This window comes from Mobula birostris, chromosome 1 (genome assembly GCF_030028105.1).
Source record: "Mobula birostris isolate sMobBir1 chromosome 1, sMobBir1.hap1, whole genome shotgun sequence".
Taxonomy (NCBI): domain Eukaryota; kingdom Metazoa; phylum Chordata; class Chondrichthyes; order Myliobatiformes; family Myliobatidae; genus Mobula; species Mobula birostris.
This window is the reverse complement of record NC_092370.1, coordinates 152,424,256-152,448,585: the sequence shown is the minus strand read 5'-3', so window position 1 is coordinate 152,448,585 and position 24,330 is coordinate 152,424,256. Positions and strand designations below refer to the sequence as shown.

General features: G+C 44.0%; 1 protein-coding gene across 5 annotated transcripts in view; it reads right to left on the bottom strand.

The window, feature by feature from the left end:
- LOC140200620 (polypeptide N-acetylgalactosaminyltransferase 16-like) overlaps positions 1-24,330 on the bottom strand; it is a 329,730-nt gene that overhangs the window by 41,117 nt on the left and 264,283 nt on the right. For all 5 annotated transcript variants that reach the window (XM_072264214.1, XM_072264195.1, XM_072264198.1 and 2 more), the window contains exons 5-9: positions 21,925-21,990; positions 18,312-18,433; positions 9,030-9,117; positions 7,642-7,726; positions 1,957-2,060 (exon numbers count right to left, since the gene is read on the bottom strand). In XM_072264214.1, the coding sequence (XP_072120315.1) occupies positions 1,957-2,060; positions 7,642-7,726; positions 9,030-9,117; positions 18,312-18,433; positions 21,925-21,990 (465 nt within the window). The remainder of the gene's footprint in view (positions 1-1,956; positions 2,061-7,641; positions 7,727-9,029; positions 9,118-18,311; positions 18,434-21,924; positions 21,991-24,330) is intronic.

Genomic DNA, 24,330 nt, shown 5'->3' with positions numbered 1-24,330 from the left:
AGCTGAGGAAGAATTTCTTTCCCAGAGGGTGTTGGAATCTGGAGAGTGCTGCCTGAAGGGGTGGTGGAGGCAGAGACTCTCTCAACATTTAAGAAATATTGAAGTAAACTCTTGAACTGACAAGGTATAAACTCTAGTGGACTAAATCCGAGTAAATGGGGTAGGTATGGATACTTGGGTATTTGATAGTTGGCATAGATTTGGTTGGCCAATGGGCCCATTTCTTTGCTGTAGATGACGTTTCACCGTGATAGCTTAGGAAGTATCTACAAGAAGAGGCAAGAAATAATATTTTAGGGAGGCAAGTCTTGCTCTCAGGATCCTGGCTACTGAAGGCACAGGTGGAGTGAGTAACACCTTGGGCACAAGGTGTGCAGAGCTCTCAAACGGGATCGGCCTTTACAGCCACCTGAGAACCCACCACCAATAGACAATTCACTTAGTCAACAGGCAATCACTGATAGCATTCATTTCAGGAAGATCAGAATATAAAAGCAAGAATGTACCGTCCAGGCTTTATAAAACATTGGTCAAACTGCATTTGTGAGCAGGTTTGGGCCCTGTATATATGTGTTGGGCCCTGGAGAGGGTCCTGAGGAGGTTCACAGGAATGATTTACCATATGAGGAACATTTAATATCTCTGGGCCTGCACTGGCCGGAGTTCAGAGGGATAAGCAGGGTCACTGAAAGCTAGTAGATACTGAAAGGCCTGGATAGCTTGGGCTTTCAGAGGATGGCTCAATTAGTCATTATTTATTATTAATAATATTTCCTTTCTTTTTGCACCTTATTTAATTTAATTTTATTTCTATTATGTACTTACTGTAATTTATAGTTTTTATTATTATGAATTGCAAGGTACTGCTGTCGCAAAACAACAAATTTCACAACGTGCCAAACATTTCTGATAAACTATTGATTAATTATTATAATCAATACATAAATTAATGAACAAATAAATTAATGATGAATAATTAATATATTATTTATTCCATTAGTCCGGATCGGAGGGCACACTGTGTCCCTTTAAAAATGTGATGCAGAGGGTTTTCTCCAGCCACAGGATGGTGAATCTGTGGAAATTGTTGCCACAGACGGCTGTGGAGGCAAAGTCACTGAGTGTACTCTAGGCAGAGATTGCTAGGTCCTTAAATGGTGAAGCGGGCTAAGCCAGGAGAATAGACTTGGAAAAAACCTGCCGAGAACAGACTCGATGGGCAGAATGGCCTAATTCTGTTCCTGTATCTTATGGTGTCATGGCAAAATAAGGGAGGGGAGGCCTGAACAAGGGAGTGACTTAAAACAGACATGGAGCCACAGAATCCAATATGTATTGGGGGCACTATAGTAGTAAATTAATTAGGTAGCTTGTGTTACATTGTGGGCACAGAGATTTTAATGGGCTCTGGTCTGCGCTATTTGTCTGCAGTGGTGAGAACCTCATACTTTACTCCTCCCTCTTCACTGAATCTGAAGGTAACCCTTCCCTTACACCATTAACAGCCTGGGACATTGCGGACAACGTCACAGGACCATTAAGAGCTGAAGGAATCCTCATCCTCCAATACAGACCTTCACCAGAATATATACTTTTCCAGTCACAGCGCCATTGGTGGTTCACTGTTGACAGAGTAAAACTCGGAGCATGGGCTCTGATAACATCCAACCCAGTGCATGGCACTCTTGCCATCAGAGGTTTCAAATCCCACCCCAGGACTTGAGCACATAACCCAGACCTCATGAGGAAGTGTGTGGGTGACAGAGGTGAAACAAACTATTGGTCTCTTCATTGGAAGCAAAGTACTCTATAGCCTCAGATGCAGAGCTGGTGAGGTCTTTTCTTCATAAAACTGCAAAAGTCACTCCCCGTCTAGGGACATCTCCTCTGTAACCCAATCTTCTGAATTAATCTTGTACCGAAAGAAACCCAAGATCAGCAAGAGAACAGCCTCACCAAAGTTCTCACCACCCCAGATGTCCATTTGTGTGTCGTATCTTCCAAGGTGGTTAAACCAGGATTTATTTATGACAAAGATCCCTCCAGCGATAACAGGGGTCCTATGGAAATAAAGCAGAGGCGTCAGCCACAGCTCGTTGGAGCCTGAAGACGATGGGTTCAAAGCCCACACCAGATGGCCGAGCATGATAATTACACCACATTAGGAGATTTAAACTTCAAATGAGTGTAAAGAGGAGAAAGACAACTGCACTTCATAATGGAAAATGAAGTAGATAGGATTGCACCGAGAGCAGGCATAAAGCTGATGATTGAACTTGCTACAAAGATACAAGCTTGTAAGGACTGAACAAAAAAATGAAATCAACCGAAGCAATTTACTTAGAACAAAAAAAAGAGCAACAACAGAAAACCATGAAAACGATGATCAAATGGAAATCTATCAAACCAAGAGCAAGAATATATCACCACGATTGGCACGTCATGGATCAATAAAGAAAATAACAGCAATGTTCAAACTGACAAGGTGCAGGAGTGATTTACCAGGATGATGCCTAGATTAGAGGTCATGTGTTAAAAAGACAGACTGGATATACTTGGGTTGTTTTTTCTGGAGAAGTGGAGGCTGAGGGGAGATCTGATAGAGGTTCATAAGATTATGAGAGGCAGTGATAGAGAGGTTATGAGAAGCATATAGCTGGTATATTTTTCCCAGGGTCAAAATGTTTAATACTAGGGGGCATCCATTTAAGGTGTGAAGGGGATGTACAAGGCAAATTGGTGAATGCCTGGAATACACTCTCAGAGGTAATACTGGAGGCAAATATGATAGAAGCATTTAAGAAGCTCTTAGAGAGGCACATGATATGCAGAGATTGGAAGAGTGCAAACTTTTGTAGACCAAAGGGGAGTTGTTTATTAGGCTTCAATTCACTAGTTTAAATTAGTTCAGCACATCATCATGGGCTAAAGTGCCTGTTCCTGTGTTGTGTTGTTCTATGTTCTATCAAGTTAAAGGCACAAAATACACAAAGACTACAATGTAAGGATAAACATTACAATACTAAGGAATTAATTTGGTGAGCACAACAACCTTCACCATCATCCAGCAGGGGACAGTATGGACAAGTATTTAATTGGGGGAGGGTGAATTTTAATGCTATTGGGCAGGAACTTGGGAGCATAAATTGGGAACAGATGTACTCGGAGATGCACAAAGGGAATGTGGAGGGTGTTGGGGGAGCACTTGCATGGGGTTCTGGATAGGGTGAAAGAAACGAGATGTGGAACATCAAGTCAAGACGAAGAAGGAAACTTATTTAAAGTTTGGGAAATACAGATCAGTCAGGAGGAGTTCAGGAAGAGACTCTGGAGAGTTGGGTGGGTGGGGGAGATGGGCATAAGAAGGCTTTGGTGAGGAAAACCCCAAAGCATTCTACACATACAAGAAGTACGGGAGGATGGCTCAAGTGGCATGCAAAAGTTTGGGCTCCCCTGGTCAAAATTTCTATTACTGTGGATAGCTAAGCGAGTAAAAGATGACCTGATTTCCAAAAGGCATAAAGTTAAAGATGACACATTTCTTTAATATTTTAAGCAAGATTACTTTTATATTTCCATCTTTTACAGTTTCAAAATAACAAAAAAGGAAAAGGGCCCGAAACAAAAGTTTGGGCCCCCTGCATGGTCAGTACTTAGTAACACCCCCTTTGGCAAGTATCACAGCTTGTAAACGCTTTCCATAGCCAGCTAAGTCTTTCAATTCTTGTCTAGGGGATTTTTGCCCATTCTTCCTTGCAAAACACTTCTAGTTCTGTGAGATTCTTGGGCCGTCTTGCATGCACTGCTCTTTTGAGGTCTATCCACAGATTCTCAATGATGTTTAGGTCAGGGGACTGTGAGGGCCATGGAAAAACCTTCAGCTTGCACCTCTTGAGGTAGTCCATTGTGGATTTTGAGGTGTGTTTAGGATCATTATCCTGTTGTAGAAGCCACCCTCTTTTCATCTTCAGCTTTTTTACAGACAGTGTGATGTTTGCTTCCAGAATTTGCTGGTATTTAATTGAATTCATTCAGTGAAATGTTCCCTGTGCCACTGGCTGCAACACAAGCCCAAAGCATGATTGATCCACCCCCGTGCTTAACAGTTGGAGAGGTGTTCTTTTCATGAAATTCTGCACCCTTTTTTCCCAAACATACCTTTGCTCATTGCAGCCCAAAAGTTCTATTTTAACTTCATCAGTCCACAGGACTTGTGTCCAAAATGCATCAGGCTTGTTTAGAAATTCCTTTCCAAACTTCTGATGCTGAATTTTGTCGTGCGGACGCAGGAAAGGTTTTCTTCTGATGACTGTTCCATGAAGGTCATATTTGTGTAGGTGCTGCTGCACAGTAGAACAGTGCACCACCACTCCAGAGTCTGCTAAATCTTCCTGAAGGTCTTTTACAGTCAAACGGGGGTTTTCATTTGCCTTTCTAGCAATCCTACAAGCAGTTCTCCTGGAAAGTTTTCTTGGTCTTCCAGACCTCAACTTGGCCTCCACCATTCCTGTTAACTGCCATTTCTTAATTACATTATGAACTGAGGAAATGGCTATCTGAAAATGCTTTGCTATCTTCTTATAGCCTTCTCCTGCTTTGTGGGCATCACTTATTTTAATTTTCAGAGTGCTAGGCAGCTTGCTTAGAGCAGCCCATGGCTGCTGATTGTTGGGACAAAGTTTGAGGAGTCAGGGTATTTATAAAGCTTTGAAATTTGCATCACCTGGCCTTTCCTAACGATGACTGTGAACAAGCCATAGCCCTAACAAGCTAATTAAGGTCTGAGATCTTGGCAAAAGTTATCTGAGAGCTCAAATCTCTTGGGGTGCCCAAAGTTCTGCATGGTGCTCCTTTCCTTTTTTTCACTCTAAAATTGTACAAAACAAAAATAATACACTAATCTTGCTTAAAATGTTGCAAAGAATGTTTCACCTTTAACTTTATGACTTTTGGAGATCAGTTCATCTTCTACTCACTTAACTATTCAAGTAACAGACATTTTGACCAGGGGTGCCCAAACTTTTGCATGCCACTGTAGATCCAATTAGGGATAAAAGAGAAATCAAGTGTCTGTGGTCAAGGGGACAAGGGAAGGTCCTGAATGAATACTGTGCTTTAGTATTCACCAGTGAGAGGGACCTTACCCAATGCCAGAACAGAGAAGAAAAGCCTAGTATGCTGGAACACGTCGATTTTAAGAAAGAGGATGTGCTGGACTTTTTTTAAAAACATTTGGATAAGTAAGTCCCCCATGCCAGACAGGATGCAATCCTAGGTTACTATGGGAAGTGAGGGAGGAGTTTGCTGTACCTTTGGTGATGATCTTTGTGTCCTCACTGGCCATAGGAGTAGTACCAGAAGAATGGAGGGTTTCAAGTGTATTTCTTTATTCAGGGTAATAGAGATAATTCTGGGAATTATAGGCCAGTGAATCTTATATCAGTAGTGGGCCAACTATTGGAGAAGATTCTGAGGGATGGGATTTATTAGTATTTTCAGAAGCATAGACTGATGAGCGATTGTTAGCAGGGCTTTGTGAGGGGCAGGCCATGACTCATAAACCAGACTGAATTTGAGGAAGCCACAAAACAAACTAAAGCAGTGGATGTGGCGTACGTGAATTTTAGTATGGCATTCGGACATTCAATAGCGTTCCCCATTCAGAGAGTTACGAGAATGGAATGCAGACAAACATGGTTATGTGGATACAGAATTGACCTGACTGAAGGTCAGTGACCAGTTGTGTTCTGCAGGGCTGAGTTCTGGGACCCCTGCTCTTAGTGATTTTTATAAAAGACTTGAGGAATTGGAAGGGTGGATTAGTAAGTTTGCAGATAACATGAAGGTTGGTGGAGTTGTGAACAGTGTAGAAAGTTGTCATGTGTTACAACGCGACATCGATAGGATGGGCCGAGAATTTGCAGATAGAGTTCAATCCAGAAAAGTGTGAAGTGATTCACTTTGGAAATTTGAAATTGAAGACAGAAATCAGGGTTAATGGTAGGATTCTTAACAGTCTGGAGGATCAGAGGGATCTGGAGTCCACACCCATAGAGTCCTCAAAGTTGCTGCACAAGTTGATAGGGTGGTTAGCCTTCATTAGTTGGGAGATTTTGTTCAAGAGCCATGTGGTAATGTTGCAGCTCTATAAAACCCTAGTTATACCACACTTGGAGTATTGTGTTCAGTTCTGGTCACCTTATTGGAAGGACGTAGAAGGTTTGGAGAGGGTGCAGAGAGATTTATCAGGACAACACACAGAAAATGCTGGAGGAACTCTGCAAATCAGGCAGCATCTATGGAGAGGAGAAAACAATTGACATTTCAGGTTGAAACTCTTTATCAGGACAAGATGGTTACTCCTTTCCATAGACGCTGCCTGACCTGCTGAGTTCCTCCTGCATTTTGTGTGTGTTACTCTGGATTTCCAGCATTTGCTGAACTTCTTGTGTTTAAGATTTACCAGAATGCTGCCTGGATTAGAGAACAGAGAGAGGACAGTTAGTGCCTTTGTCCCAGGGTGGAAATGGCTAATATGAGAGGGCATAACTTTAAGGAGTTTGCAGGAAAGTACTGTATAGGGGGATTCTTACACAAAGTGATAGATGGATGGGATGTCCTGCCTGAGGTGGTGGTAGAGGCAGATACATTAGGGACATTTAGAGACACTTAGTTAGGGACATGGATGAAACAAAACTGGAGTGCTATGTAGGATGGAAGGGTTAAATCTTAGAGTAGGTTAAAGGGTAGGAACAGCATCGTGGATCAAAGGGCTTACACTGTGCTGTAATTTTCTATGTTCTGTGTTAAAAAAAGGTGAAAAATGTAATGAAAGCAATTAAAATTTACCAGGTTTTATGATGCTGGAACAAAATCTACAGATGCTGGAAATCAGAAACAACCAGAAAATGCTGGAAACTTCAGCACCCACGCATCATCCACAGGGAGGGAAGGAGTGAACACTTTCAGTTAAAGACCCCTCACCAGAACTGGAAAAGGGAGGAGACAAATGTGTTTTAAGTTTCAGAGAAGGCTCAAGCCGATTCTTCTTCCTGTGTAGAAATGTCAGATACTAGAAGGCATAGGTTTAAAGTGACAGCAGTAAAGTTTCAAAGGAATGTATAGGACTGTTTTCTTTTAACAGAGGGTGTGGTAGGGCCTCAGACACACTAGCAGGGAAGTGGGAGTAGCAGTGGTGTTTAAGAGGCTGTCAGACACATAAATAGCTAACAGTGGAGGAATATGGAGAGCCATGGCCCCAGTGCAGGTCGATGGACAGAAGCAATTTAAATGGTTCGGCATGGACTCGGTGGAACGAAGGGCCTGTTTCTGTGCTGTACTTTTCTGTGACTCTCTGATGTGCAGGGAGAGGCGATTAGTTTAATTGGGCATCATGATTGCAGAGACATCAAAGGGCTCGTTTCTGTGCTGTACTGTTCTATTAGTTTAATTTGGCATTGTGATTGCAGAGACATCAAAGGGCTCATTCCTGTGCTGTACTGTTCTGTGTTCTCCCCATGTGTGGGGGAACCAGAGAAAGCAGTTCATTCAATATTCCGCCCTGCAACGACAGCAGCTGCTGTGGCAGTCACTCAGGCAACTAACACTGGAGTGAATGTCAGCAGCTCGCCCACCACTCACCGGATTGATTGGGTTGGATCTGGCCTTGCCATCCTCTGCTCAAAGGATATCTGTTCCCATTTAAAGTGCAAACTCCAGTCAAAGCCTACAGGAAGAGGGAGGGGAAAACAGCAGGATGAACTGAGGGAAATCATGCTGGGAACCTGCCAGCAAAATGCAGTTGAGGGGAACACCAATATTGTGGCTCACACATTCAGCTCTTGCCCGTACTTCTAACCTCATGTTCTCTGCATGTATAGACACGGGATCTGGCTATGACAGGCAGCTTAGCCAAGAAGCTGGGGGTGATCTGCCTTCTTGAACTACTGCCATCCTTCAGGTGAAGGAGTTTCTAACAGTGCTGAAAGACAGGAACTCAGGATGTAGACCAATATCAGTAGGCTAGGGCTCTCGTAAGCAGAAGCTGCAGAGGGAGGGGTGGGGGTCCCTGCACCCACTGCCCTAGATCTCGGCTGGGTACTCCAAGTTAATCCAAAATTAAGCAACTGCAAGAGGCAGAGAGATCAAGACCCATTTTAATTCCAAATCAGAAAGAAAATAATTTATAAAGTTTACTGATTAGATTTGGGTCTTTAAACTCTTGCGGCTTACAGAAATATATAAAAACTTAAAGAGTGCTTTGGACAGAGTAGTGAGGCAGTTGCCATGGACCATCTGGACCTCCCAAGTCCTGATGAAGGGTCTCGGAACAAAACGTCAACTGTTTATTCCCCTGCATTGATGCTGCCTGATCTACTGAGTTCCTCCAGCATTTTGTGTGTGTTACTCTGGATTTCCTGACTGCCAGCCATCTTAAGTCTCCTCTTCATTCCCACAATGACATGTCTGTCTCCGCTGCCAGGGTAAGGCGAGACACAGACTAGAGGAACAACACCCTAGAATGGATGTGCAGTGTGCCCCATGTACCTCCGACTGATGGGAGAACATCCTGTTGACTCAGGACGGCGCTGGGGAGCAGCCCAGTGCCAAGGAGGCACAGACCAGCCGCCGTCCAATGCTAAGCCTGCTACTTCAGAGCTCCTCAACCTTGCTTGTCAGAGAAGAGGAAGGGTAGGGTGGGGAGGAGAGTGGAACTCAGTTGGGCTCAGGGTATGGTGGGCAGACTTCCTCAATCAAGAGGGTGTTCCAGGGTCAGCCCTGAACATAAAGCACTGGAGATGTATGCAACCTACCCATCCCTAGGAAACCAAGGATGGGCTATCCATAGAAAATATAATCAGCAGCACAGTGGGCCTCCAGGATGGGCGAGTTAAAATTAACTTTTCAGAATATATGAGGGGTTAAAGGTCATTCTGATCAGCCAAAACCCACAATTGAGCTATATGCTTGGTCGTTCTAGCCTTGTTTTCTTTGAAAGGAAATAGCAATGAAGGAAACACACTCTGTACCTCCCCTCAGATCTGCAGATGCGGCCAAGTAAGCGAAGGTGTCCAGACTTATGACGTCAATGATGGGGCTCACCACCCGAGTATGATCCTGCAGGGTTGGGAAGAGAACAGTCAGCGTCATTAGCACGGAAAATGGAAACATTCTCAATGCAGGAGAGAATTGTCACTGGTTGAGCGTATCCTTGAATCCATGAAGTTTGTGCTGCTCGTGTCAAAGGCAGTTTCTACATGCAGGATCCCACAAAGAACAACTGGAAAAAGGATCAGGAAGCCTTTGCTGGTTTGTCTGCTATTGCAGGGGACCTCTCGCTCCCTCCAGTCACTCTGCTCTCTGAGCAGACAGGCTGCACAGTCTATAGCACTCCACCTCATGTCAGAAAGGTCTGAGGATAGTGCAGTCCTGAGACCGAATGCAAATCTCAGTTCCGTGACCCTGACGCCCTTCTGAGGGAGTGCCACCTTGTTAGAGCAGCACCTTTCAGGTGCCATCACAGGCTACTGACCTCCTTCACACAGTTGAACTGGGGAGCTCTCCCCACTTCGTTAGACAATATTTATTCCCCAACCAAAAACCAGAAAATCTGTTTTTGTAATATCACATTAGCTATGCATGAGATTTTGCAGTGTACAACCCAGCTGCTACATTTTCATCGTCACACCCAAAAGAAATTCTGAAACTGATGGAGATCATGGAATAGAAAGTCCTTCTTTCCTCTAGGCTGGACTTCATGAAGGGTTGGAGACACAAAGGCTGAAGATGCTAGAATCTGAAGCGACAAACAATCTGCAAGAGGAACTCAGCAGGTCTGTGTGACAAAAGGAATTTTCAACGTTATGGCTCAGGACTGATGCAGGTTTCAATCTGCTTTAATCCTGACCCAAATTTCCTCAGCAGCTTGTCTGTTGCTCACGAGATATTGTGCTTACAATGTGCCCATCTACAAGGAATCCAGAGAAGTAATTCAATGGTGGGGGAGAATTGAAGAGAGTAAAGGATCTGACTTATGAACCACCAAAGACTCCTTTGGTTTATGGCTGTCCGTTTCAGCCTACCAACTTCCCCAGATCATCTTTACTTGCACAAAGCCAGTAACAATGGGATTGAAGTAACTTCACTTCTGTTGTCTGCTCCTATTTTGACCAATGCAGCTTAAAAACATTTCCACAAGTAGGTAGACCTGAGCAAATTTATTAAAGAGCGATAGACCAGATTTAATTTTATCTAACAGCTCTTAAAATAGTGTAAAGGAAAAATACAAATTAACAACTGGGACATTAGATTGGGTGAGACATATCCCCATACCTTGAGATAAAAAGTGGGCAGAACAATAATCGATCAGCAAGAGGTGTTTCAGAAAGAAGTTAACGTGAGGGCCAGGTGTTCTGTTTGCCAGCAAATATAACTGTGGTTATATAGAGGCAAGGAGCAGCAAGGCAAGAAACTCCAGCATTGGGAAGTTATACAGAGGGGCAGTTAGGCCACAAAACACTGCGAGCCATTGTCTGCAAGTAAGAAAAGAAACTTGCAAAAGATGTCAGAATTTACTATTATACTGGTTAAAGAAGCTACTACTCAGAAGCATTCTGGGCCTCTTCAAGATGGATAACAGTGGTGGAAAGTAAACCATGGATATGTTGAATGAGTACTTTACAATGGCAGGAGAGGTTATATTTAAAATAGCCCATGATGAAATTAGGGACAAGGACTTAGAAGATAGAACAGGAGAGTAAACAAACAGGCCTTTCAGCCCACAATGCCTGCCAAAACTACAATCAATAACCAATTAGTGTCACGAGAGCGATAAGTACACGGGACTAGATGGCTCTTGTCCCAGGTTTTCACTGAGGTAGGTGAGAATACCACAGACATCCTTGCGATCTTATCCAAAGTCCATCCCTTAGTCTGGAAGACTGCACATGTCATACTGCTGTTTCAGATAGATGGGGGAAAGACATCATCAAATGATCTCTGGCACTGAGTTTGGTTCTGCAGTGCAGAAGGGAGGGTGGAAAAAGAGGACAGCGGTAGTGATAGGGGACTCGATAGTCAGAGGTGCAGATAGGAGGTTCTATGGTCGTGACAGAGAATCCAGGATGGTTTGTTGCCTCCCAGGTGCCAGGGTCAAGGATGTCTCTGATCGATTGCATGACATTCTGAAGTAGGAGGGTGATCAGCCAGATGTCATGATGCACATCGGTACCAATGACATAGCAAGGAAGAGTGAGGAGGTCCTGGAGAGTGAGTATAGAGAGCATGGTAGGAAGTTGAAAAGCAGGACCTCAAGGGTGGTAATCTCAGGATTGCTACCTGTGCTACGTGCCAGTGAGGGTAAGAATAGGATGCTCTGGAGGATGAACAAGTGGCTGAGGAACTGGTGTAGGGGGCAGGGTTTCAGATTTCAGGATCATTGGGACCTCTTCTGGGGCAGGTGGGACCTGTACGAGAGAGACGGGTTACACTTGAACTACAAGGGGACCAATATCCTTTCAGGGAGGTTTGTTAGTGCTATCGCAGAGGCTTTAAACTAGATTTGCAGGGGGATGGGAACCAGAGTGCCATAGCTGACAGTGAGGCTGGGGTGAAAATAAATGATGTTAAAAGTTCAAGCAAAGCCGCAAATAGAAAGGTTGTGAGTGGTGGTAAAATCTTCTGAGGTGTATATATTTCAATGCTAGGAGTATTGCGGGGAAGGCAGGCGAGATGAGGGTGTGGATTGACACGTGGAGTTATGACATTATAGCAATTAGTGAAATTTGGCTGCAGGAGGGGCAGAACTGGTAGCTTAATATTCCAGGGTTCCGATGTTTCAGATGTGATAGAGGCAGAGGAATGAAAGATGGGGAGGGGGGTAGCATTGCTTGTCAGGGAAAATGTTACAGCAGTGCTCAGGCAGGACAGATTAGAGGGCTTGTCTACTGAGTCCTTATGGGTGGAGCTGAGAAACAGGAAAGGTATGGCTACATTATTGGGGTTGTATTATAGACCACCCAATAGTCAGCGAGAATTGGAGGAGCAAATCTGCAGAGAGATAGCAGGCAACTGCAGGAAACATAAAGTTGTGGTGGTAGAGGATTTTAATTTTCCACATATTGATTGGCACTCCCATACTGTTAGGGGTCTAGATAGGTTAGAGTTTGTAAAATGTGTTCAGGAAAGTTTTCTAAATCAATATATAGACGTACCAACTACAGGGGATGCGATATTAGATCTCCTATTAGGAAATGAGTTAGGACAAGTGACGGAAGTGTGTGTAGGGGAGCACTTTGGTTCCAATGATCATAACACCATTAGTTTCGACTTGATCATGGATAAAGATAGATCTGGTCCTAGGGTTGAGGTTCTAAACTGGAAGATGGCCAAATATGAAGAAATGAGAAAGGATCTAAAAAGCGTGGATTGGGACAGGTTGTTCTCTGGCAAGGATGTGATCGGTAAGTGGGAGGCCCTCAAAGGAGAAATTTTGAGAGTGCAGAATTTGTATGTTCCCTGTCAGGGTTAAAGGCAAAGTGAATAGGAATAAGGAACCTTGGTTCTCAAGGGATATTGCAACTCTGATAAAGAAGAAGAGAGAGCTGTATGACATGTATAGGAAACAGGGAGTAAATAAGGTGCTTGATGAGTATAAAAAGTGCAAGAAAATACTTAACAAGGAAATCAGGAGGGCTAAAGGAAGACATGAGGTTGCCTTGGCAGTCAAAGTGAAGGATAATCCAAAGAGCTTTTATAGGTATATTAAGAGTAAAAGGATTGTAAGGGATAAAATTGGTCCTCTTGAAGATCAAAGTGGTCGGCTATGTGCGGAACCAAAAGAAATGGGGGAGACCTTAAATGGGTTTTTTGCGTCTGTATTTACTAAGGAAACTGGCATGAAGTCTATGGAATTAAGGGAAACAAGTAGTGAGATCATGGAAACTGTACAGATTGAGAAGGAGGAGGTGCTTGCTATCTTGAGGCAAATTAAAGTGGATAAATCCCCAGGACCTGACAGGGTATTCCCTCGGACCTTGAAGGAGACTAGTGTTGAAATTGCAGGGGCCCTGGCAGATATATTTAAAATGTTGGTGTCAACGGGTGAGGTGCCGGAGGATTGGAGAATGGCTCATGTTGTTCCGTTGTTTAAAAAAGGATCAAAAAGTAATCCAGGAAATTATAGGCCGGTAAGTTTGACGTCAGTAGTGGGTAAGTTATTGGAGGGAATACTAAGAGACAGAATCTACAAGCATTTGGATAGACAGGGACTTATTAGGGAGAGTCAACATGGCTTTGTGCGTGGTAGGTCATGTTTGACCAATCTGTTGGAGTTTTTCGAGGAGGTTACCAGGAAAGTGGATGAAGGGAAGGCAGTGGATGTTGTCTACATGGACTTCAGTAAGGCCTTTGACAAGGTCCCGCATGGGAGGTTAGTTAGGAAAATTCATTCGCTAGGTATACACGGAGAGGCGGTAAATTGGATTAGACATTGGCTCAATGGAAGAAGCCAAAGTGTGGTAGTAGAGGATTGCTTCTCAGAGTGAAGGCCTGTGACTAGTGGTGTGCCACAGGGATCAGTGCTGGATGCATTGTTATTTGTCATCTATATCAATGATCTGGATGATAATGTGGTAAATTGGATCAGCAAATTTGCTGATGATACAAAGATTGGAGGTGTAGTGGACAGTGAGGAAGGTTTTCAAAGCCTGCAGAGGGATTTGGACCAGCTGGAAAAATGGGCTGAAAAATGGCAGATGGAGTTTAATACAGACAAGTGTGAGGTATTGCACTTTGGAAGGACAAACCAACGTAGAACATACAGGGTTAATGATAAGGCACTGAGGAGTGCAGTGGAACAGAGGGATCTGGGAATACAGATACAAAATTCCCTAAAAGTGGCGTCACAAGTAGATAGGGTCGTAAAGAGAGCTTTTGGTACATTGGCCTTTATTAATCAAAGTATTGAGTATAAGAGCTGGAATGTTATGATGAGGTTGTATAAGGCATTGGTGAGGCCGAATCTGGAGTATTGTATTCAGTTTTGGTCACCAAATTACAGGAAGGATATTAATAAGGTTGAAAGAGTGCAGAGAAGGTTTACAAGGATGTTGCCGGGACTTGAAAAACTCAGTTACAGAAAAAGGTTGAATAGGTTAGGATTTTATTCCCTGGAGCGTAGAAGAATGAGGGGAGATTTGATAGAGGTGTATAAAATTATGATGGGTATAGATAGAGTGAAGGCAAGCAGGCTTTTCCCACTGAGGCAAGGGGAGAAATAAACCAGAGAACATGGGTTAAGGGTGAAGGGGGAAAAGTTTAAAGGGAACATTAGGGGGGGGGCTTCTTCACACAGAGAGTGGTGGGAGTGTGGAATGAGCTGCCAGACGAGGTGGTAAATGCGGGTTCTTTTTTAACATTTAACAATAAATTGGACAGATACATGGATGGGAGGTGTATGGAGGGATATGGTCCATGTGCAGGTCAGTGGGACTAGGCAGAAAATGGTTCGGCACAGCCAAGAAGGGCCAAAAGGCCTGTTTCTGTGCTGTAGTTTTTCTATGGTTTCTATTACATGGTTTACTGACCACTCACCACAACATTCACTGTCAGTAACTTAAAGGCAATAAACAAAAGAAAGTGAACAAAGACTTGCATGTAGTTTTACAAGAGGCAAGTATTTATATGGATTTAGAGAAAACATTTGATAAAAATCACCCATAAGAGCCTGGACCAAAGTTGAAGCTTAGGAAATTGAGGGTAAATTATTGATCTGATTGTGAATTTGTGAAATACAGACCACAAACCATGGCTGCACTACTGAAAGTGGGGTGAAGGAACAGCCACATATAAAACTGTCAGCAAATAAATACTGGCAGTGGAAAATAAATACTTGCAGGAGAAAATGGGATTGCTGACAAGAGAATTACTGGCCTCACTTTGAATTACTGTGAGCAGTTTTGGTCCCCTTATCTAAGTGCTGACGTTGGAGAGGGTTCAAGGGAAATTCAAGAAAATGATTCCAGGATTGAAAGGCTTGTCATATGAAGAGTGTTTGATGGCTCTGGGCCTGCACTCTCCGGAATTCAATGAGGGGTGACCTCGTTGAAATCTATCCAATATAGAAAGACCTCGGCATTGTGGATGTGGAAAGGAAGTTTCCTGTAGTGAGGAAGTCTGAGACCACACAGAGGACACAGCCTCAGAATAGAGGGGTGTCCATTTACTATGGAGATGAGGAGGAATTTCCTTAGCCAGAATGGTGGATCTATAGAATTTGCTGCCACAGGCCAAGTCTTTATGTATATTTAAGGCAGAGGTTGATAGTTTCTTAATTGGTCAGGGCATGAAGAGATACAGAGAGAAGGCAGTAGACTGGGACTGCGAGAGAAAAGGAATCAGCTATGATGAAATAGCAAAGCAGATTCAATGGACGAAATGGCCTAATTCTGCTCCTATATCTTATGGTCTTATGGATTAATTGGGCAGCACATCAGAGAGCAGAGACAGTTAGCGTCTGCCCTTAGTTTACTGAGATAGGAATGGGTTTGCAGTCAATTTTGGTTACATTGGGCCTGCCATTGTCCAAGAAAACACAGTTTTGCAACGCAAACACAATTTGATGGAGGGGACTCCAAGACCCATCCTTGCAGTCACCCTGCCTTCTACCACATTGTCAAATGTGCAAAATAGCACATTGGAGTTACTGAGCAATCTCAGGAATCAGTCCTTGTGACTTAGTCAGGGAAGAGTAGGGAAGTCTTAAGGTGGGAGGGGAAAGATTTGAAGGGGATCTGAGGGGAAATCTTTTCACACAGAGGGTGATGGGTAAGTGGAATGAGCTGCCAGAGGAAGTGGTAGAGGCAGACACAATAACAAAGTTGAAAATACATTTGGACAGGTGCACGGATATGAAAGGCTTAGAGGGATAAGGGCGAAACATGGACAAATGGAACTAGATTAGTAAGCCACCTTGGCTGGCATGGACAAGTTGGGTTGAACACCTGTTTCCCTGCTGTCTGACTCTGTACAGTTCTGGGCACCAGGCCACAGGCAAAATTCCTCCATGTGTGATTGTATCTTTGATTAAAGGAGGACAACTGGAGTTTTCAAGGTACAAAGGAAAAATAATAGAATAGGCAGAGAGCAATTATTTCTGCTCTTAGTGAATTAAAAACTCAGGGGCCTTCCAGGGGAGAAAAACAAAATTCTCAGAATCTTTGGAAGTAGCTTCTTCACAGGAACTTGGAACTCTCTCCTCAGTAACGGGGACGGGATTGTGCAGGAGGAGAAGCGACAGGAATCGTTTCTACTTCTAAGTGTGTTTAGATAGTCTTCTCAGTGTACATTAACTGCTTGGAATCCAAAACAAAAGAGTCAAACTGAATTGGCAACTCACTCTCGAGGATGTGTGTGGACAGGAATGGGAAAAAAGTAATGTCCTATTGTGAGAGCAAAGGAACAAGGGGCACTGGATGGTCAGCATGGATATGCTGGGTTGAGCAGCCTGTTTCTGCACTGTATGATTGCATGACTAAATACAAAAGGTATCAGTCCTATGGGAACACTACCTCCTCGCTCCACTCCACGTCATAGAATCATAGAGGATAGAAACAGGCCCTGAGGATAAGATGCCTATCTGAGCTAATTCCCTTTGCCTGCATTTGTCTCCTATCCCTCCAAACCTTTAATTTCCATGAAACTATCTCTTACACATTGTAATTGTTCTCACCTTCCTCTAGCAGCTCATCACCAGCTTCAAACTCCCTTTAAACCTTTGCCCTCTCACCATAAATCTACACGCACTAGTTTTAGACTCCCCTACCCTGGGGAAAGAGTGTGACCACCTCCTCATGATTTTATAAATTTCTCTGAGATCACTCAATCTCCTATGCTCCAGGGAAAATGATCGCAGCCTGTCCAGCACGTCTGTATAAGTCAAGCCCTGCAATCTCAATAACGTCCTTGTGGATGTTGGTAACGTCCTTCCTCTTTCCGGTAACCAGATTGTGCATATTACTCCAGGTGAGGTCTCTACAATGACTTGTATAGCTACAACATGACATCCCAACTCTGAAACTGTATCCTGAAGATCAGATATTATTCTGATTAGAAATACTGTATTTTGCCATTCATTCATTGCTTCTGGGTCCCTGCATAACTGCGTGGTGGGAGTACCTTCACTATAAGAAGCCATCACCCTGACACAGTGGTGCCAAGAAAACAGCCTCTCCCTCAATGTCACAAAAACAAAGAGGCTGGTTGTGGACTACAGGAGGAATGGAGACAGGCTAACCCCTATTGACATCAATGGATCTGGGGTTGAGAGGCTGAACAGCTTTAAGTTCCTCGGCATCCACATCACCAAGGATCTCACGTGGTCTGTACGTACCGGAGGTGTGGTGAAAAAAGCACACCAGCAAGAAGTTTTTTATGGGTCCCCAAATCCTAAGAACTTTCTACAGGGGCACAATTGAGAGCATCCTGACTGGCTGTATCAATGCCTGGTATGGGAACTGTACCTCCCTCAATCGCAGGACTCTGCAGAAAGTGGTGCGGACAGCCCAGCGCATCTGTAGATGTGAACTTCCCACTATTCAGGACACTTACAAAGACAGGTGTGTAAAAAGGGCCCGGAGGATCAGTCAGGACCCGAGTTGCCCCAACCACAAACTGTTCCAGCTGCTACCATCTGGGAAACAGTACAGCAGCATAAAAGCCAGGACCAACAGGCTCTAGAATACCTTCTTCCACCAGGCCATCAGACTGCTTAATTCATGTTGACACAACTGTATTTCTATGTTATATTGACTATCCTGTTGTACATACTATTTATGAAATATTACTATAATTGCACATTGCACATTTAGATGGAGACATAATATAAAGATTTTTACTCCTCATGTACATGAAGTAATAAAGTCAATTCAATTCGGTTCGGTTCAATATCTGTAACATAGGAGTTAGTGACACCTTCTCAGGGACCCTGATAGGGGACATGCATAGTTTATCATTATCATGAGAAAAATCCACAGATGCTGGAAATCCAAAGCAACACACACAAAATGCTGGAGGAACTCAGCAGCTCAGGCAGCGTCTATGGAAAAGAGTAAACAGTCGATGTTTTGGGCCGAGACCCTTCTTCAAGACAGGTGAAGGGTCTCGGCCCAAAAAGTTCACTGTTTACTCTTTTCCATATGGATGGTCTATTCTCAGGAATTATAACACTAATCTTAAAATGGGGCACATATATTCACTCAACCCTGCTCCCTGCCTTACTGCTTAGCCACTGAGAACCACACACTCAGACTCACCTCCTTAACTCTTTGCAAGAGGGGTTGTAGCCAGTCCTTGTTTACCTCACAGTGGCTATCCAGGAAGGTTAGGACCTCCGCAGTAGCAGCATCAGCTCCCTTCACTCGTGATCGAATCAGCCCTGTTGAAGGAGAAGTGCTTTACAATGGATCCAGGAAAACAATTTATCATTAACCAAGCAAACCTTCAAGGCAAGATTGGGTCATGAGACAGAATCTAATACCAATCTAAGAGGGAAAATGGTTCATATTACAGGGTGAAGAACTCATGACTGGGAAGTTCATCCTGTTCTCTGCTACTGTCCTATTTAAACATTTCCCATGTCGCATTCCTAGTTTATGTACAGTAATGTGCAAAATTCTTAGGCACACACACACACACACACACACACACACTCACTCATGGTGATTGATAAGTTCGTGGCCTAAGGTAGAACGAGATGAGTTATTAACTTCAAACTTTCTGCATTTTCACTCAGAGTTGAACTGCACGTGCATGTAACAAAAGCTGTATAACTCACCTCCTTCGACCTAAGGCCATGAACTTATCAATCACCCCTGCTGTGGACCACTTCTACAATGTATGCTCCACGACCGCTGGACTATGTGTGTATGTGTAGGAGGGGACTATGTTGAAAAATAAATGTGCTAAGTTTTCTAAAATTGACTCATTCTACCTTAGGCCACGAACTTATCAATCACCGTGTGTGTGTGTGTGTGTGTGTGTGTGTGTGTGTGTGTATATATGGTGCATAAGACTTTTGCACAGTACTATGTTTGTCAATGTGGAGCAGAGTGAGTTTGTAAATCTGCTGGAGCGAAGCATGTTGAGAATAGTGAGGGTGAAGCTCTGTGGAGCGGTGTGGGACAGGTGGCAGAGACGGAGTGCCAGAGGTGGAGAGTGGTGCGGATACAGACACACCCAGCCCTGAGACACCAGACAAGGTCATTTGATTCCAAACAACTGGTGTATTGATCATTACAGAATGTCTCTCCGGTGCTTCCTGTTCCCTCCCCCCTCCCTCCCTTTTCCCAACCATGATTCCCATCTCCCTGCCCCCTTCCCACTCTCAGTCCACAATAAGACCCATTTCAGAATTAGATTCATCTTCACTCATGTATACCATGAAATTTGCTTTTTTTTGCAGCAATACTAATAAGATGACTACAGCAATACAATGACTACAGGATTATGCAAAAGTCTTAGGCACCGTAGCTATATATATGTGCCAATGTGCTTAAGACTTTGCACAGTAATGTACTGGGGTCTACAAATTCATCCCCGGCTGGTCACACTGAACATGCTACCAGGTGGCAAGAAGACCTCATGCCCGCCCTTTGAGATTCATTCCGTTAACTCCAATGGACTGAATTCTGAAGGTAGAGTTTGCTGTGCTCAAAGTAATTGAATGTTTTGAGCTAAGAAGACAGACTGGATCAGCTGGGAGATTTTTTTTCAAAATCAGAATCAGATTCAGAATTAGAATCTGATTTATTCTCACAGGTGATGTGGATTTTGTTGTTTTGCACGAGCATTACAGTGCAAAGACAAAACACTTTATAAATTACAAAATGAATAGGTAGTTCCAAACAAAGGAATAACAAGGTAGTGTTGATGGGTTTGTAGCCTGTATGACGAAGGAGGGAGGAAGCTGTTTCTGAATCTCTTCACACCTCGATAGTAGAAATGGAAAAAGGCTCCTCAGCGATGGTGCCACCTTCCTGAGGTACCACTTCAGAAAACGTCCCTGATGTGGGAAGGTTTGTGACTGTGATGGAGCTGAAACATGGGATGCTAAGGGGTGACCACATGGAGGTTCATAAAGTCGTGAAGGAAGTTGACAAGGTGGATGGTCTGGTCTTTTTCCCAGCCTAGTGGAGTCCAAAAGTAGTGGACACAGATTTACGGTGAGAGGTGGAAGATTTAAAAGGGATCAATCTGAAAGGCATCTTTTTCACACAGTGATGTGTATGTGGGTTGAGCTGTCAGAAGAAGTGGTGGTGATGGGTAAAATTAAAATGTTTAAAAGACACTTGGACAAGTACGGTTCATGAATAGGAAAGGTTTAGAGCAGAAATCCCCAATCTGGGGTGCCTGGACCCCCTCGGTTAATGGTAGGGCTCCATGGTATAAAAAGGGTGGGAATCCTGGTTTCAAAGGATGTGGGTGAAACACAGGCAAATGGGACTAGCTCAAAAAGGCACAGTGGTCAGCACGGACAAGCTGGGCTGAAGTGACTGCTTGCTTCCTTGCTGTATAATTTAGACTCTAAAACATTGCCAACACAGGATTACCCATGTGGGAGTGAATCTTAGATTAAAAGACATTGGAGTGTTCAAGGTACAAAGGAAAGTTAATAAAATGGCAGGAGAAACTCCTTCTGCTCTTAGGGAATCTAAGACTCAAGGGCAGAATCTAAATGTGAGGGCCAGACCTTCTCTTTCTAGGAGAGAATAACAAAACTGCAGAAGCTCCCGTGGGGGTTAGAGTTAGTAGGTCATGTGGGCGCCGGAAACGTGGCAACATTGGCATGCTGCCCCCAGCACATACTTCAGGCTGTGCTGGTCACTGTATGCTTCGATATACATGTGACAAATAAAGCTAATGCAAATAGTTAAAGCAACACATAGAAAATGCTGGAGGAACTCAGCATCTGTGGAAATGAATAAAAGTCGATGTTTTGGTCCATGACTCTTCATCAGGACTGGAAAGGAAGTGACGTGACACCAGAATAGAAAGGTGGGGAGAGGGGAAGGAGGACAGTTAGAAGGTGATAGGTGAAGCGAGGTGGGTAGGAAAGGTAAAGGGCTGGAGAAGAAGGAGTCTGACAGGAGAGGAGAGTGGACCAGAGGGAAAAGGGAGGGGGGACCCAGGGGGAGAATGATAGGCAGGTGAGAAGACGCAGAAGCCAGAGTGGAGATTAGAAGGGGGGGAGGGGGAGGGGGAGGGAAAACATTTTTCATCGGAAGGAGGAATTGATATTTATGCCAACAGGTGGAAATCTTTCTTTTGAAACTGTTTTCTGCAGAAACTTTGGAAGAGATATTAGAATGCAACTTGTGTGGCTCTCCATTAAAGTTCTCTACTTTTTGTACCATTTCTGACTATTGATCAGCCCTACAATTATTGATACTTCTTTTTCCATCTGCCCAACCAACGGAGCTGTCTGTCCCAATGAGCATTCCATTCAGAACAGAGGTTCAGACTGGGCCATCTTCCCACACTTCTCCTTCAGCCGCCTGTCAACTTGGCTGCAGGTCGTATTCTAAATTCCCTTACACACAGAAGAAAGCCACTTGCCCATTGAGTCTGTACCAGTTAACAGAGCAAACTTATTGCCCCATTAATTTCCTCTGTAATCTATTCTCCCCACATTCCCATCAATTGATCCCAGACCTACCATTTCCCTACTCGGTTACAGCAGCCCACCATTTGGGGATGTAGGAGGAACCGGGAGCACCCCAGGGAGCCCATGCAGTCAAGGATCCATCTGTTGTCAGGGTGCAGAAATCAGCGTGCTACTTTGGAGACTGCATCCCAACCAACTGATCTTGTGACTCTGTCATTGGAAAAATAAACAAGGCCATGGGAAAACTTTGGAACCTGGCTCACCTTCACGCTTAGTGGTCCTCAAACATCTGATCTTGGGAATCTTGATTAAGAGCTCACAGTCCTCAGCTGAAAGAGAGACAACAATGGATTGATATTGGAAAGGATCCTTGATACCTCAAGAACACGCACATTGGATCCACACTGACTCTCTCTCTCACGATGCCTGCACACCTATACATATGAGAGGTGAAACACATTTACATTGTTGCTACCTGATCATCCAACAACCAACTCTCAGCATTGCTATCCTTTTATCAGCTCACTCCGTCATCTTCTGTTCATGGTGAGTAATTAAAATTGGACTTGCGGACACCCCAGACATAACAGTGAGTGTGGGATAGATTTACCAGCTACTGCGAGGCTGCAGGCATCTTCTGCCAGATGGGAACTCAGTTCACAGCTCTGGTGCAAGGTTAAGATGTCAGGAGACATCCTACCAAAGTTCCAAGTAAATTTTATTATCAAAGTACATATATGTCACCATATACCACCCTGAGATTCATTTATCCTGTGGGCATAATCAGCAAATCTATAGAATAGTAACTATAACAAGATCAATGACCGATCAACCAGAGTGCAGAAGATAACAAACAGTGTAAATAAATAAATCACAATAAATAATGAGAACATGAGACAATGAGATAAAGAGTCCTTAAAGTGAGATCATTGGCTGTGAGAACATTTTAATGATGGGGCGAGTGAGTGTAGTTATCCCCTTTTGTTCAAGGCCCAATGGTTGAGGGGTAGTAACTGTTCTTGAACCTGGTGGTGTGAGCCCTGAGGCTCTTGTACCTTCTACCTGAAGGCAGCAGTGAGAAAATAGCATGGCCTGGGTGGTGGGGATCTCTGATGAAGGATGTTGCTTTCTGATGACAGCATTTCATGTCGATGTGCTCAATGGTTGGGAGGGCTTTACCCCAATGTACTGGGTCAAATCCATTACCTTCTGAAGGATTTTCCATTCAAAGGCATTGATGTTCCCATACTAGGCCGTAACGCATCTGGTCAATATACTCTGCACTACATATCGATATAAGTTTGTCAAAGTTTTAAACACCATGCCAAATCTCTGCAAACTCATAAGGAAATGCTGCCCTGCTTTCTTCACAATTGCACTTAAATGCTGGCTCCAGGACGGCTCATCGGAAATGGTAACACCTAGAAATTTAAAGTTGCTAATCCTCTCCGCCTCCAATGAGGACTGGCTCATGGACCTCTGGTCTCGCCTCCTGAAGTCTACACCAGCTCCTTCGTCTTGCTGACACTGAGTGATGTGGAGCATCAATGAAAACAGCCAGTCCTTTATTGCACACAGAGCTCATGACTGAGTGTGGATAACAGTTTTCCTACAGCAACAATATCATTGGATGTCACAGAGAAAGCTGAATGGTTGAGCCAAACACCCTGGTTTGAGTGAACGTTACCCTTGGCTGGCCTGTGCTTTTGACTGAATATATGCTGAGCAGCTGCACTTCTGACTTACAAATTGTTCAGCCCACCCCCGCCTCACTTCCCCACTTCTGTTTCTGCAGCCAGAGGGAGTCAATGTTTCATGTATATGTGGAGTGTGAGAGGTTGCTGTCTGCTCAATGCCTGTGATCTTTGGTCATCCAGTGTGAAGGGGGTTAGGTTGATCAGAGTTTACCCCGGGGCCTGCCCCTCTTCCAGGATTACATCCATGCCCATGTGTCCCTGGAGAAGGAGCATGTGGTATCTAGTGTATTTAATATTTCAGTAATAGTTGAGTGACATTGTAAATATCCACGGCACTTCACTCTGCCCTGACCCACCTGGACAGCCCCAACTCTTACGTCAGAATGCTGTTCATTAACTTTAGTTCGGCATTCAATATTGTGATCCCCTCCAAGCTGATCGCCAAACTTCGCCAGCTTGGTAGCAGCTCATCCTTCTGCAATTGGACCTTGGACTTTCTGAGTAACAGACCCCAATCAGTTAAGTTAGACAACCTCTCCTCCTCCATTCTCACCCTGAATTCCAGCGTGCCTCAAGGCTGTGTGCTGAGCCCTCTTCTGTACTCCCTTTTCACCTATGACTGTGTTCCTGTACACGGTTCTAACTCCATAATCAAGTTTGCAGACGACACCATGTTGGTTGGTCTGATCAGAGGGGATGACGAGATGGTCTACAGGGACAAGGTCCAGCACCTGGCTGCGTGGTGTGCCAACAACAACCTGGCCCTTAACACCCAGAAGACCAAGGAGATCATTGTGGACTTCAGGCATGCCAGGAGTCACACTCATGTCCTCATCTACATCAATGGAACTGTAGTGGAGCGTGTATCAAGCTTTAATTCCTTGGTGTCCATATTTCTGAGGATCTCACCTGGTCCCTGAACTCCTCCATCCTGATCAAAGAGGTGCAACAGCGCCTTTATTTCCTGCAGAG